The 11,300-nt window shown below is 44.1% G+C and overlaps 2 protein-coding genes across 2 annotated transcripts in view; one reads left to right on the plus strand and one right to left on the minus strand.

Annotated features, from left to right (window-relative positions):
• LOC111395000 (polyadenylate-binding protein-interacting protein 8-like) overlaps positions 1 to 4,714 on the plus strand; it is an 8,114-nt gene extending 3,400 nt beyond the window's left edge. Inside the window, exons 4-5 of the mRNA XM_023021027.1 lie at positions 4,444 to 4,516; positions 4,596 to 4,714. Of these exons, the coding sequence (XP_022876795.1) occupies positions 4,444 to 4,516; positions 4,596 to 4,714 (192 nt within the window). The remainder of the gene's footprint in view (positions 1 to 4,443; positions 4,517 to 4,595) is intronic.
• Positions 4,715 to 4,719: 5 nt separating this feature from the next.
• Positions 4,720 to 10,457, minus strand: LOC111395500. Its single transcript, XM_023021518.1, has 2 exons — positions 10,219 to 10,457; positions 4,720 to 5,210 (listed from the first exon to the last, which is right to left on the minus strand). The coding sequence occupies exon 2, from the start codon at positions 5,163 to 5,165 to the stop codon at positions 4,746 to 4,748; it is 420 nt and encodes a 139-aa protein (XP_022877286.1). The 5' UTR covers positions 5,166 to 5,210; positions 10,219 to 10,457; the 3' UTR covers positions 4,720 to 4,745.
• Between the last annotated feature and the right edge of the window lie 843 nt (positions 10,458 to 11,300).

Below are 11,300 nucleotides of genomic sequence, written 5' to 3' on the forward strand. Positions count from 1 at the left end.
CCCCCCCCCCCCCTTTTCTAACAGAAGAATCGGTAAAAGCCTACCAGCAATCCTCTCCCGCCCACAATTTATTCATTCCCTTACAAAGTACAATGACTATTTTACCCCTATCAACTAACTGAAGCTGAGTTGGCATCCTTCCCGTTGGATATAACTGTTCCCTTCTTCTTCCTTGCATAAGTGAATCTTATGGTTGATCTATCAGTACCCGCTGCCCCAAAATCCACCTTGTCCTCAAGGTGGAAGGTAAGGAACTACACCCGAATTGTCTCAAAAGGTTCCCAAGTACCTATTTTACCCCTATCAACTAACTAAAGCTGAGTTGGCATCCTTCCCGTTGGATATAACTGTTCCCTTCTTCTTCCTTGCATAAGTGAATCTTATGGTTGATCTATCAGTACCCGCTGCCCCAAAATCCACCTTGTCCTCAAGGTGGAAGGTAAGGAACTACACCCGAATTGTCTCAAAAGGTTCCCAAGTACCCTCGTAGCCTGGAAGATTCTTCCACTTGATCAAATGTCCAGACTTGCAGTAGTGTGGCCAGCATTAGGGCGAACTCCCAAAACTATTTCTAGCTCCAAGATGAATTCCCCTGTAGCCGAGAGTTGTGGAGGGAAGGCGGAAATGGGCTTAACACTACCAATGGCCTTATGTAACTGGGATAGATGGAACACGGAATGAATAGCTGATGAGGTAGGGAGTTTAAGCTTGTATGTTACCCTTCCCACTTTCGATTCAATCTCAAAGGGGCCATAGTAACGGGGGGACAACTTCTCATTTAGGCGCTTAGCCAAGGATTTCTGACGATAAGGCCGAAGTTTGAGGTAAACTAGTTCCCAAACTTCAAACTGGACATCACGACGGTGCTTGTCAGCCTCCTGTTTCATGCGCTGCTGTGCTTTAAAAAGGTGCACCTTCAACTCAGTCAACATTTCACCTCGTTCCAACAAAAGTTGTTCCACAGAAGAACAAGGTGTCAGTCTTCTTTCAAGAGGCAATAGGTGGGGAGGATCACGGCCATATACTATTTGAAAGGGAGAATGTCTCATTGCAGTATGGAAGGAAGTGCTATACCAGTACTCCGCCCAATGCAAGAACTAATTCCAAACTTGAGGCCTATTTGAAGCAAAACACCCCAAGTATGTCTCCAAGCATCTGTTCAAGACTTCCGTTTGCCCATCCGTTTGTGGATGGTAGGCTGTGCTGTGAGCCAGGGGAGTCCCCTGTGCTTTAAATAATTCCGTCCAGAATGTACTTATAAAGATCCGATCTCTATCCGATACGATAGAGCGAGGAAAGCCATGCAAACGAACTATCTCTTGACTGAATTCCTCAGCAACTTAGGGGGCAGTGAAAGGGTGCTTTAACCCGATGAAATGACTATGCTTACTTAGACGATCCACTACAACCAGAATGGTGTCAACTTCCCTCGATCGTGGCAGTCCTTCGTTGAAATCCATGGAGATATCCTCCCAAATGGAGTCGGGAATCGGTAGAGGAAGCAATAGCCCCCCAGGAGATAAAGCCATATATTTATTCTGCCGACATACCCCACAACTTGCCACATAGTCCTTTACTCTCTTCTTCATCCCTTGCCGATAGACCTCTCTCGCAATCCTCTTATATGTCTTAAGAAATTCGGAGTGTCCTCCAATCTTAGAGTCATGGCATTCTTGTAACTTAAGAGTGACAAAATTGGAATGGCTGGGAAGAACAACCCTCCCCTTGTAACATAATATGCTGTTGATCAAGTCATAACCATCTTAAACAATGTTCCCATTCTGCAGTTCAGAAACTAGTTTCCCTAGGATACTATCAGCAGCAACTTCCTTCTTGATGTCTTCTAATTGTAGCACTTTAAAATGGTCAGAGCCAACAGATTCAAAGCTGGCTGAATTCTGGAAAGAGAATCTGCAGCTTTATTCTCTAACCCCAGCCGATATTCTATGTTAAAGTTGTAGCCCATGATTTTAGTTAACCACTTTTGATGCTCCTCGCTTACCAAACGCTATTCCAACAAGAACGTCAAGCTTTGTTGGTCTGTTCGTACCACGAAGTGTCTGCCCAGTAAGTAATGGCGGCATTTTGTATGGCGAACACGACGGCCATCAATTCTCTCTCATAAACTAACCTTAGCCTGGTGCTCTAGGGAAGTACCTTGCTGAAATATGCAATGGGGTGGCTATTCTGCATCAACACTGCCCCTAACCCATGACCTGAAGTGTTTGTCTCAATCACAAACTCCTGGGAGAAATCCGAAAGTGCCAGAACAGGAATACAGACCATGGCTGATTTTAAATTCTGAAAAGCCTCCTCCGCTTTGTCATCCCATAAGAACTTGTCTTTCTTCAGTAGTTCAGTAAGGGGCCATGCACTCTTGGCATACCCTGAAACAAAGCATCTATAATAGCCGGTGAGCCCCAAAAATCCTCGAAGCTCCTTGAGATTGCGTGGACTCGGCCAATTATACATTGCCTCCAATTTAGTCTAATCTGCAGAAACACCGTTCTCAGAAATAACATGGCCCGGGTACTCAATTTCCCGTTGACTGAACAAGCATTTCTTCTCATTGGCATACAGCTGATGTTCTTGCAAAATCCCCAGTACTGTCCCCAAATGTCGTTGATGCTCTTCCATCGACTGACTGTAAACCAAGATGTCATTGAAAAAGACTAGTACGAACTTCCGTAGATATGGTTTAAACACCTCATTCATCAAATACTGAAAGGTTGTTAGTGCGTTTGTCAGCCCGAAGGGCATTACCAAGAATTCATAATGTCCTTCATGAGTACGGAAGGCGGTATTTGGTATGTCCTCCAGCCGAACCCGAATTTGGTGATACCCTGATTTCAAATCTAACTTGGAGAATGTCTGAGCTCCATGTAATTCGTCCAACAACTCATCAATAACTTGGATCGAAAAACGATCGGGTACAATCACTTTGTTAAGAGCCCAGTAGTCTACACAAAACCTCCAACTACCGTCCTTTTTCTTCACCAAAAGGACAGGACTAGAATAGGGACTGAAACTGGGCTGAATAATTCTTGCTGTCAACATGTCTCTGACTAGCCTCTCTATCTCATTCTTTTGAACATACGGATATCGGTATGGCCTGACATTTACTTGCCTTGCCCCAGGCTGTAGAATGATCACATGATCCCTCAATCGTGGAGGAGGAAGTTCATTATGCCATTCAAACACGCTCTTATATTTCCGCAGTAGTTCCCTAATTGGGCTGGGAACCTCAGCTGTCTTCTCCGCAGCCTCTACTCTCAGACTTCCTAATTCCAACAAGATGCCCTGTTCTCCTACCTTGAAAGTTTTCACCATCGATTTTAAGGACACTTGCGTTTTATCTAAAGTCGGGTCCCCCTGCAGTACAATAGTTTCCCCTCCAGCCTTAAAACGCATTGTTAGGGCTCCCCAGTTCACTTGCATTTTCCCCAGAGTCTCCAACCATTTCATCCCTAGGATTACATCTGTAGAGCCAAGTTTTAGTGGTAAAATTTTTTCGACTACCTCGATTCCTAGCAGAGAAACCACCACCCCTTTACAAACTCCCTCGCCTTTAACAAATAATACAATCCCCAGTTGGATACCGAAACTGGCCGAACCTATCATTCTCAACCCAAGCTTCCGAACAAGTTCTTCGAAAATGAAATTATGGGTAGAAAAAATTTTGGTTTACGACTATAGATTTGCTTATTCACCATGTTCCTGGTTTGGTGCATCCTATTCTGGCTGCCATGTGACTTTCCATGTCCTGCAACAATGGTGTTCTTATTGGATTGGAGAAATATTAGTTCTCTATTTGTTTTCAACAGGAATGAAAAGTTGATATTGGATGTGTGGTGCGTTTGATTTTTCAGCATGCTGATTTTATTAGTGACTGTAGGATAGTAGACCCACCCACTGGAGTAAGTGTCTTTACTAAGCTCATGGAGACTCATCTATCTCCAAGCATAGTTCAATGACTTGCATTTCTAATTGATTTGTCTTCTGGATGGAACCTAGTGTATCTTAGTTTGATTATTTATTAAAGGTAATGACTCTGAAGAAAAAATTTGGGTTTCCCAGTGCTTTTCACGCTCTTCAAGATGAGCAATCCTCTGGATTCTATACTTCTAAAATTGATCGCAGAAAAAAAAATCATATGCTAAATGTTTTAATCCATGATCAGAACCTTTTTTGTTTTAGAACCAGAGAAGAAAATTCTTTAAAGAGTTTTGTACAGAATATTCACGTGCTTTATTTCGTGAGGTATAGGCATTGATTTTGTATTCTATTCCATAGGTTGACATTTTTCTCCCACCTGATGATGCACCAACCTTCTCAATCTCTTCTTGACCAAAATTTTGTGTTACTGGTTGGGATTACAAATTTGTTATGGCATATCAAAATGATATCTCTGACTAATTTTCTCTTTCTGTCTCTGCTTTGCAGGTTGTTGATTGTCGAGTTTGTGGCGATCCACACTCCCGTCATCGCTTTGCTTTTGTAGAATTTGCTGATGAGTGTAAGTCAGGTTTTTTCCTTTTTTTCTTCTAGCATTGCCAACTTTTCTAACTTTCTCCATGTGGATTTAACATTTACAGATTCTGCTAGAGCAGCTCTTAGCCTTTGTGGGACACTGTTGGGTTTCTCTCCTGTTAAAGTCTTGCCTTCAAAAACTGCCATTCTTCCTGTGAATCCTACATTCCTTCCCAGGGTATGAGCCTCGTAGCCTGGAAGATTCTTCCACTTGATCAAATGTCCAGACTTGCAGCAGTGTGGCCAGCATTAGGGCGAACTCCCAAAATTATTTCTGGCTCCAAGATGAATTCCCCTGTAGCCGAGAGTTGTGGAGGAAAGGCAGAAATGGGCTTAACACTACTAATGGCCTTACGTAACTGGGATAGATGGAACACGGAATGAATAGCTGATGAGGCAGGGAGTTTAAGCTTGTATGTTACCCTTCCCACTTTCGATTCAATCTTAAAGGGGCCATAGTAACGGGGGGACAACTTCTCATTTAGGCGCTTAGCCAAGGATTTCTGACGATAAGGCCGAAGTTTGAGGTAAACTAGTTCCCAAACTTCAAACTGGACATCACGACGGTGCTTGTCAGCCTCCTGTTTCATGCGCTGCTGTGCTTTAAAAAGGTGCACCTTCAACTCAGTCAACATTTCATCTCGTTCCAACAAAAGTTAAGTGTTATACCAGTACTCCGCCTAATGCAAGAGCTAATTCCAAACTTGAGGCCTATTTGAAGCAAAACACCCCAAGTATGTCTCCAAGCATCTGTTCAAGACTTCCGTTTGCCCATCCGTTTGTGGATGGTAGGCTGTGCTGTGAGCCAGGGGAGTCCCCTGAGCTTTAAATAATTCCGTCCAGAATGTACTTATAAAGATCCGATCTCTATCCGATACGATAGAGCGAGGAAAGCCATGCAAACGAACTATCTCTTGACTGAATTCCTCAGCAACTTAGGGGGCAGTGAAAGGGTGCTTTAACCCGATGAAATGGCTCTGCTTACTTAGACGATCCACTACAACCAGAATGATGTCAACTTCCCTCGATCGTGGCTGTCCTTCGTTGAAATCCATGGAGATATCCTCCCAAATGGAGTCGGGAATCGGTAGAGGAAGCAATAGCCCCCCAGGAGATAAAGCCATATATTTATTCTGCCGACATACCCCACAACCTGCCACATAGTCCTTTACTCTCTTCTTCATCCCTTGCCGATAGACCTCTCTCGCAATCCTCTTATATGTCTTAAGAAATTCGGAGTGTCCTCCAATCTTAGATTCATGGCATTCTTGTAACTTAAGGGTGACAAAATTGGAATGGCTGGGAAGAACAACCCTCCCCTTGTAACATAATATGCTGTTGATCAAGTCATAACCATCTTAAACAATGTTCCCATTCTGCAGTTCAGAAACTAGTTTCCCTAGGATACTATCAGCAGCAACTTCCTTCTTGATGTCTTCTAATTGTAGCACTTTAAAATGGTCAGAGCCAACAGATTCAAAGCTGGCTGAATTCTGGAAAGAGAATCTGCAGCTTTATTCTCTAACCCCAGCCGATATTCTATGTTAAAGTTGTAGCCCATGATTTTAGTTAACCACTTTTGATGCTCCTCGCTTACCAAACGCTATTCCAACAAGAACGTCAAGCTTTGTTGGTCTGTTCGTACCACGAAGTGTCTGCCCAGTAAGTAATGGCGGCATTTTGTATGGCGAACACGACGGCCATCAATTCTCTCTCATAAACTAACCTTAGCCTGGTGCTCTAGGGAAGTACCTTGCTGAAATATGCAATGGGGTGGCTATTCTGCATCAACACTGCCCCTAACCCATGACCTGAAGTGTTTGTCTCAATCACAAACTCCTGGGAGAAATCCGAAAGTGCCAGAACAGGAATACAGACCATGGCTGATTTTAAATTCTGAAAAGCCTCCTCCGCTTTGTCATCCCATAAGAACTTGTCTTTCTTCAGTAGTTCAGTAAGGGGCCATGCACTCTTGGCATACCCTGAAACAAAGCATCTATAATAGCCGGTGAGCCCCAAAAATCCTCGAAGCTCCTTGAGATTGCGTGGACTCGGCCAATTATACATTGCCTCCAATTTAGTCTAATCTGCAGAAACACCGTTCTCAGAAATAACATGGCCCGGGTACTCAATTTCCCGTTGACTGAACAAGCATTTCTTCTCATTGGCATACAGCTGATGTTCTTGCAAAATCCCCAGTACTGTCCCCAAATGTCGTTGATGCTCTTCCATCGACTGACTGTAAACCAAGATGTCATTGAAAAAGACTAGTACGAACTTCCGTAGATATGGTTTAAACACCTCATTCATCAAATACTGAAAGGTCATCGGTGCGTTTTTCAGCTCGAAGGGCATGACCAAGAATTCATAATGCCCTTCATGAGTACGGAAGGCGGTCTTTGGTATGTCCTCTGGCCAAACCCGAATTTGGTGATACCCTAATTTCAAATCTAACTTGGAGAATGCCTGAGCTCCATGTAATTCGTCCAACAACTCATCAATAACTTGGATCGAAAAACGATCGGGTACAATCACTTTGTTAAGAGCCCAGTAGTCTACACAAAACCTCCAACTACCGTCCTTTTTCTTCACCAAAAGGACAGGACTAGAATAGGGACTGAAACTGGGCTGAATAATTCTTGCTGTCAACATGTCTCTGACTAGCCTCTCTATCTCATTCTTTTGAACATACGGATATCGGTATGGCCTGACATTTACTTGCCTTGCCCCAGGCTGTAGAATGATCACTTGATCCCTCAATCGTGGAGGAGGAAGTTCATTATGCCATTCAAACACGCTCTTATATTTCCGCAGTAGTTCCCTAATTGGGCTGGGAACCTCAGCTGTCTTCTCCGCAGTCTCTACTCTCAGACTTCCTAATTCCAGCAAGATGCCCTGTTCTCCTACCTTGAAAGTTTTCACCATCGATTTTAAGGACACTTGCGTTTTATCTAAAGTCGGGTCCCCCTGCAGTACAATAGTTTCCCCTCCAGCCTTAAAACGCATTGTTAGGGCTCCCCAGTTCACTTGCATTTTCCCCAGAGTCTCCAACCATTTCATCCCTAGGATTACATCTGTAGAGCCAAGTTTTAGTGGTAAAATTTTTTCGACTACCTCGATTCCTAGCAGAGAAACCACCACCCCTTTACAAACTCCCTCGCCTTTAACAAATAATACAATCCCCAGTTGGATACCGAAACTGGCCGAACCTATCATTCTCAACCCAAGCTTCCGAACAAGTTCTTCGGAAATGAAATTATGTGTAGCTCCACAGTCAATCACGACAACAAGAAGCTGCCCTAAATTACCCCCATAAGCTTCATCGTCTTGGGAGCGGTAAGACCCACCACAGATTTAATAGACGATTCTACCTTGTCCCGAATTTCCTCCTCTTCCATCCCGTTAACCTCCTCCCCCAATTCCTCACTGTCTTCTTCCTGCACCACTAAGATCTACAGTTCCATGTTTCTACATCAAGGTCTCGGGCTATACCTCTCATCGCAACGATAACACAGCCCCTTTTCTCTCTTCGACCGTAATTCCGCATCACTGAGTTGCTTGAAAGGGGACCCACCCTTTGCTGCCATTGACGAGCGCTGCGTAATGGGCACAGTCGCCTTGGGAGGTACCGTAAGGGCTTGCTGTGCTCGTGCTATGGACTGGGTCGATTGAATTGGGGATAAATTCCGGTTAATTGGGCTGATTGGTGATGGGCTACTATAATTTTTAGCTTTAAACGGGCCTCTCCATAACTGGGCTCACCTTAAGGACTCGTTATGATCCTCAACCCGTTGGGCCATTTCCGTGATTTGGCCCAGTCCTTTCGGCCTGATCATTCTCACTTCAGCTCTTATGGCCGGTTTCAACCCACTGATGAAATTTCCTTCCAGCACAGCTTCTGGAATCTCCAGCAGAGGTGCAGCGAGGATCTCAAACATTTAACGGTATTCTCTCACCGTCCCTTCTTGCTTCAACGCCAGGAGCTTTTCCAGAATTGATCCTTCCTGTGATGGCCGGAATCTGTTGAGTAGTAAGAGCTTCAAATCTCCCCAACTTCTCAACGGCTACTGGCTGACCTCCCATTGATACCAGGCTAGAGCCTCACCTTCAAAACAGACGGCAGTGGCCTCAATCTTCTCCCAATCGATAAACTGATTCATGCTGAATTATCGCTCCGCACGAAAAATCTAACCATCCGGGTCATTGCCGTTGATGATAGGCAATTCCAGACGGCGTCCTCGATTGTCCATTTTCCCAATTTCCTCATGGCGCAGGAGGTTCCCAGTGTTCTCCCCCATTTCATTAACCTGTTGCAGCTCATCGGAATTTGTCGGGAACACCGGTGGATTGGACGAAACTCCCTTCTCCTTTCTATCCCTCTCCTGTACATCCCATTTCTTCATCACCATATCAAACTTCTCCATTAATCCAGCCATGTCTCGCTGTATCTCAAATTTCATTGTACCCATCCCATCTTGCAACTCATCGAACCTTGTTTCCAACAATGCCACACGGTCTGTAAGCATCATTCCCGCTCTGATACCAGAATGGTAAGTCCCCTGATCCTCTGACTCCAGGTGTGGCTCCTTCACTGGGAATTCTGCAATAAATCAACTAAGAACCTGGAAGAATAGAACAGTATATGAAATTCAATTGATGGAAAATAAGAGACAAATTCCAAGGCTATTAGAGAGGCCTGGTCTCTCCCCCCTTTTCTAACAGAAGAATCAGTAAAAGCCTACCTACAATCCTCTCCCACCCACAATTTATTCATTCCCTTACAAAGCACAATGACTATTTTACCCCTATCAACTAACTAAAGCTAAGTTGGCATCCTTCACGTTGGATATAACTGCTCCCTTCTTCTTCCTTGCATAAGTGAATCTTATGGGTGATCTATCAGGCACCTATACTGTGATCTGTTTGAACCCATAAGCTGTTCACTACTACTCTTTCCCTTTCTTTTTCTTTTTCTTTTCTACCTTTTCCTCAGTATCCCGTTTTAAATACCATCATTCTACATATATCTTTTATTTAAACTTGTAAGATACATGTAGTCTTGATTATTTCAATTTTGTTATCTACCCTCGTAGCCTGGAAGATTCTTCCACTTGATCAAATGTCCAGACTTGCAGTAGTGTGGCCAGCATTAGGGCGAACTCCCAAAACTATTTCTAGCTCCAAGATGAATTCCCCTGTAGCCGAGAGTTGTGGAGGGAAGGCGGAAATGGGCTTAACACTACCAATGGCCTTATGTAACTGGGATAGATGGAACACGGAATGAATAGCTGATGAGGTAGGGAGTTTAAGCTTGTATGTTACCCTTCCCACTTTCGATTCAATCTCAAAGGGGCCATAGTAACGGGGGGACAACTTCTCATTTAGGCGCTTAGCCAAGGATTTCTGACGATAAGGCCGAAGTTTGAGGTAAACTAGTTCCCCAACTTCAAACTGGACATCAAGACGGTGCTTGTCAGCCTCCTGTTTCATGCGCTGCTATGCTTTAAAAAGGTGCACCTTCAACTCAGTCAACATTTCACCTCGTTCCAACAAAAGTTGTTCCACAGAAGAACAAGGTGTCAGTCTTCTTTCAAGAGGCAATAGGTGGGGAGGATCACGGCCATATACTATTTGAAAGGGAGAATGTCTCATTGCAGTATGGAAGGAAGTGCTATACCAGTACTCCGCCCAATGCAAGAACTAATTCCAAACTTGAGGCCTATTTGAAGCAAAACACCCCAAGTATGTCTCCAAGCATCTGTTCAAGACTTCCGTTTGCCCATCCGTTTGTGGATGGTAGGCTGTGCTGTGAGCCAGGGGAGTCCCCTGTGCTTTAAATAATTCCGTCCAGAATGTACTTATAAAGATCCGATCTCTATCCGATACGATAGAGCGAGGAAAGCCATGCAAACGAACTATCTCTCGACTGAATTCCTTAGCAACTTAGGGGGCAGTGAAAGGGTGCTTTAACCCGATGAAATGACTATGCTTACTTAGACGATCCACTACAACCAGAATGGTGTCAACTTCCCTCGATCGTGGCAGTCCTTCGTTGAAATCCATGGAGATATCCTCCCAAATGGAGTCGGGAATCGGTAGAGGAAGCAATAGCCCCCCAGGAGATAAAGCCATATATTTATTCTGCCGACATACCCCACAACTTGCCACATAGTCCTTTACTCTCTTCTTCATCCCTTGCCGATAGACCTCTCTCGCAATCCTCTTATATGTCTTAAGAAATTCGGAGTGTCCTCCAATCTTAGAGTCATGGCATTCTTGTAACTTAAGAGTGACAAAATTGGAATGGCTGGGAAGAACAACCCTCCCCTTGTAACATAATATGCTGTTGATCAAGTCATAACCATCTTAAACAATGTTCCCATTCTGCAGTTCAGAAACTAGTTTTCCTAGGATACTATCAGCAGCAACTTCCTTCTTGATGTCTTCTAATTGTAGCACTTTAAAATGGTCAGAGCCAACAGATTCAAAGCTGGCTGAATTCTGGAAAGAGAATCTGCAGCTTTATTCTCTAACCTCAGCCGATATTCTATGTTAAAGTTGTAGCCCATGATTTTAGTTAACCACTTTTGATGCTCCTCGCTTACCAAACGCTATTCCAACAAGAACGTCAAGCTTCGTTGGTCTGTTCGTACCACGAAGTGTCTGCCCAGTAAGTAATGGCGGCATTTTGTATGGCGAACACGACGGCTATCAATTCTCTCTCATAAACTGACCTTAGCCTGGCGCTCTGGGGAAGTACCTTGCTGAAA

Source organism: Olea europaea, chromosome 6, assembly GCF_002742605.1.
Source record: "Olea europaea var. sylvestris chromosome 6, O_europaea_v1, whole genome shotgun sequence".
NCBI lineage: Eukaryota > Viridiplantae > Streptophyta > Magnoliopsida > Lamiales > Oleaceae > Olea > Olea europaea.

Excerpts from the sequence above, each read along its gene's own strand:
- LOC111395500 (XM_023021518.1), bottom strand. The coding sequence starts at position 5,165 with ATGTTGACTGAGTTGAAGGTGCACCTTTTTAAAGCACAGCAGCGCATG.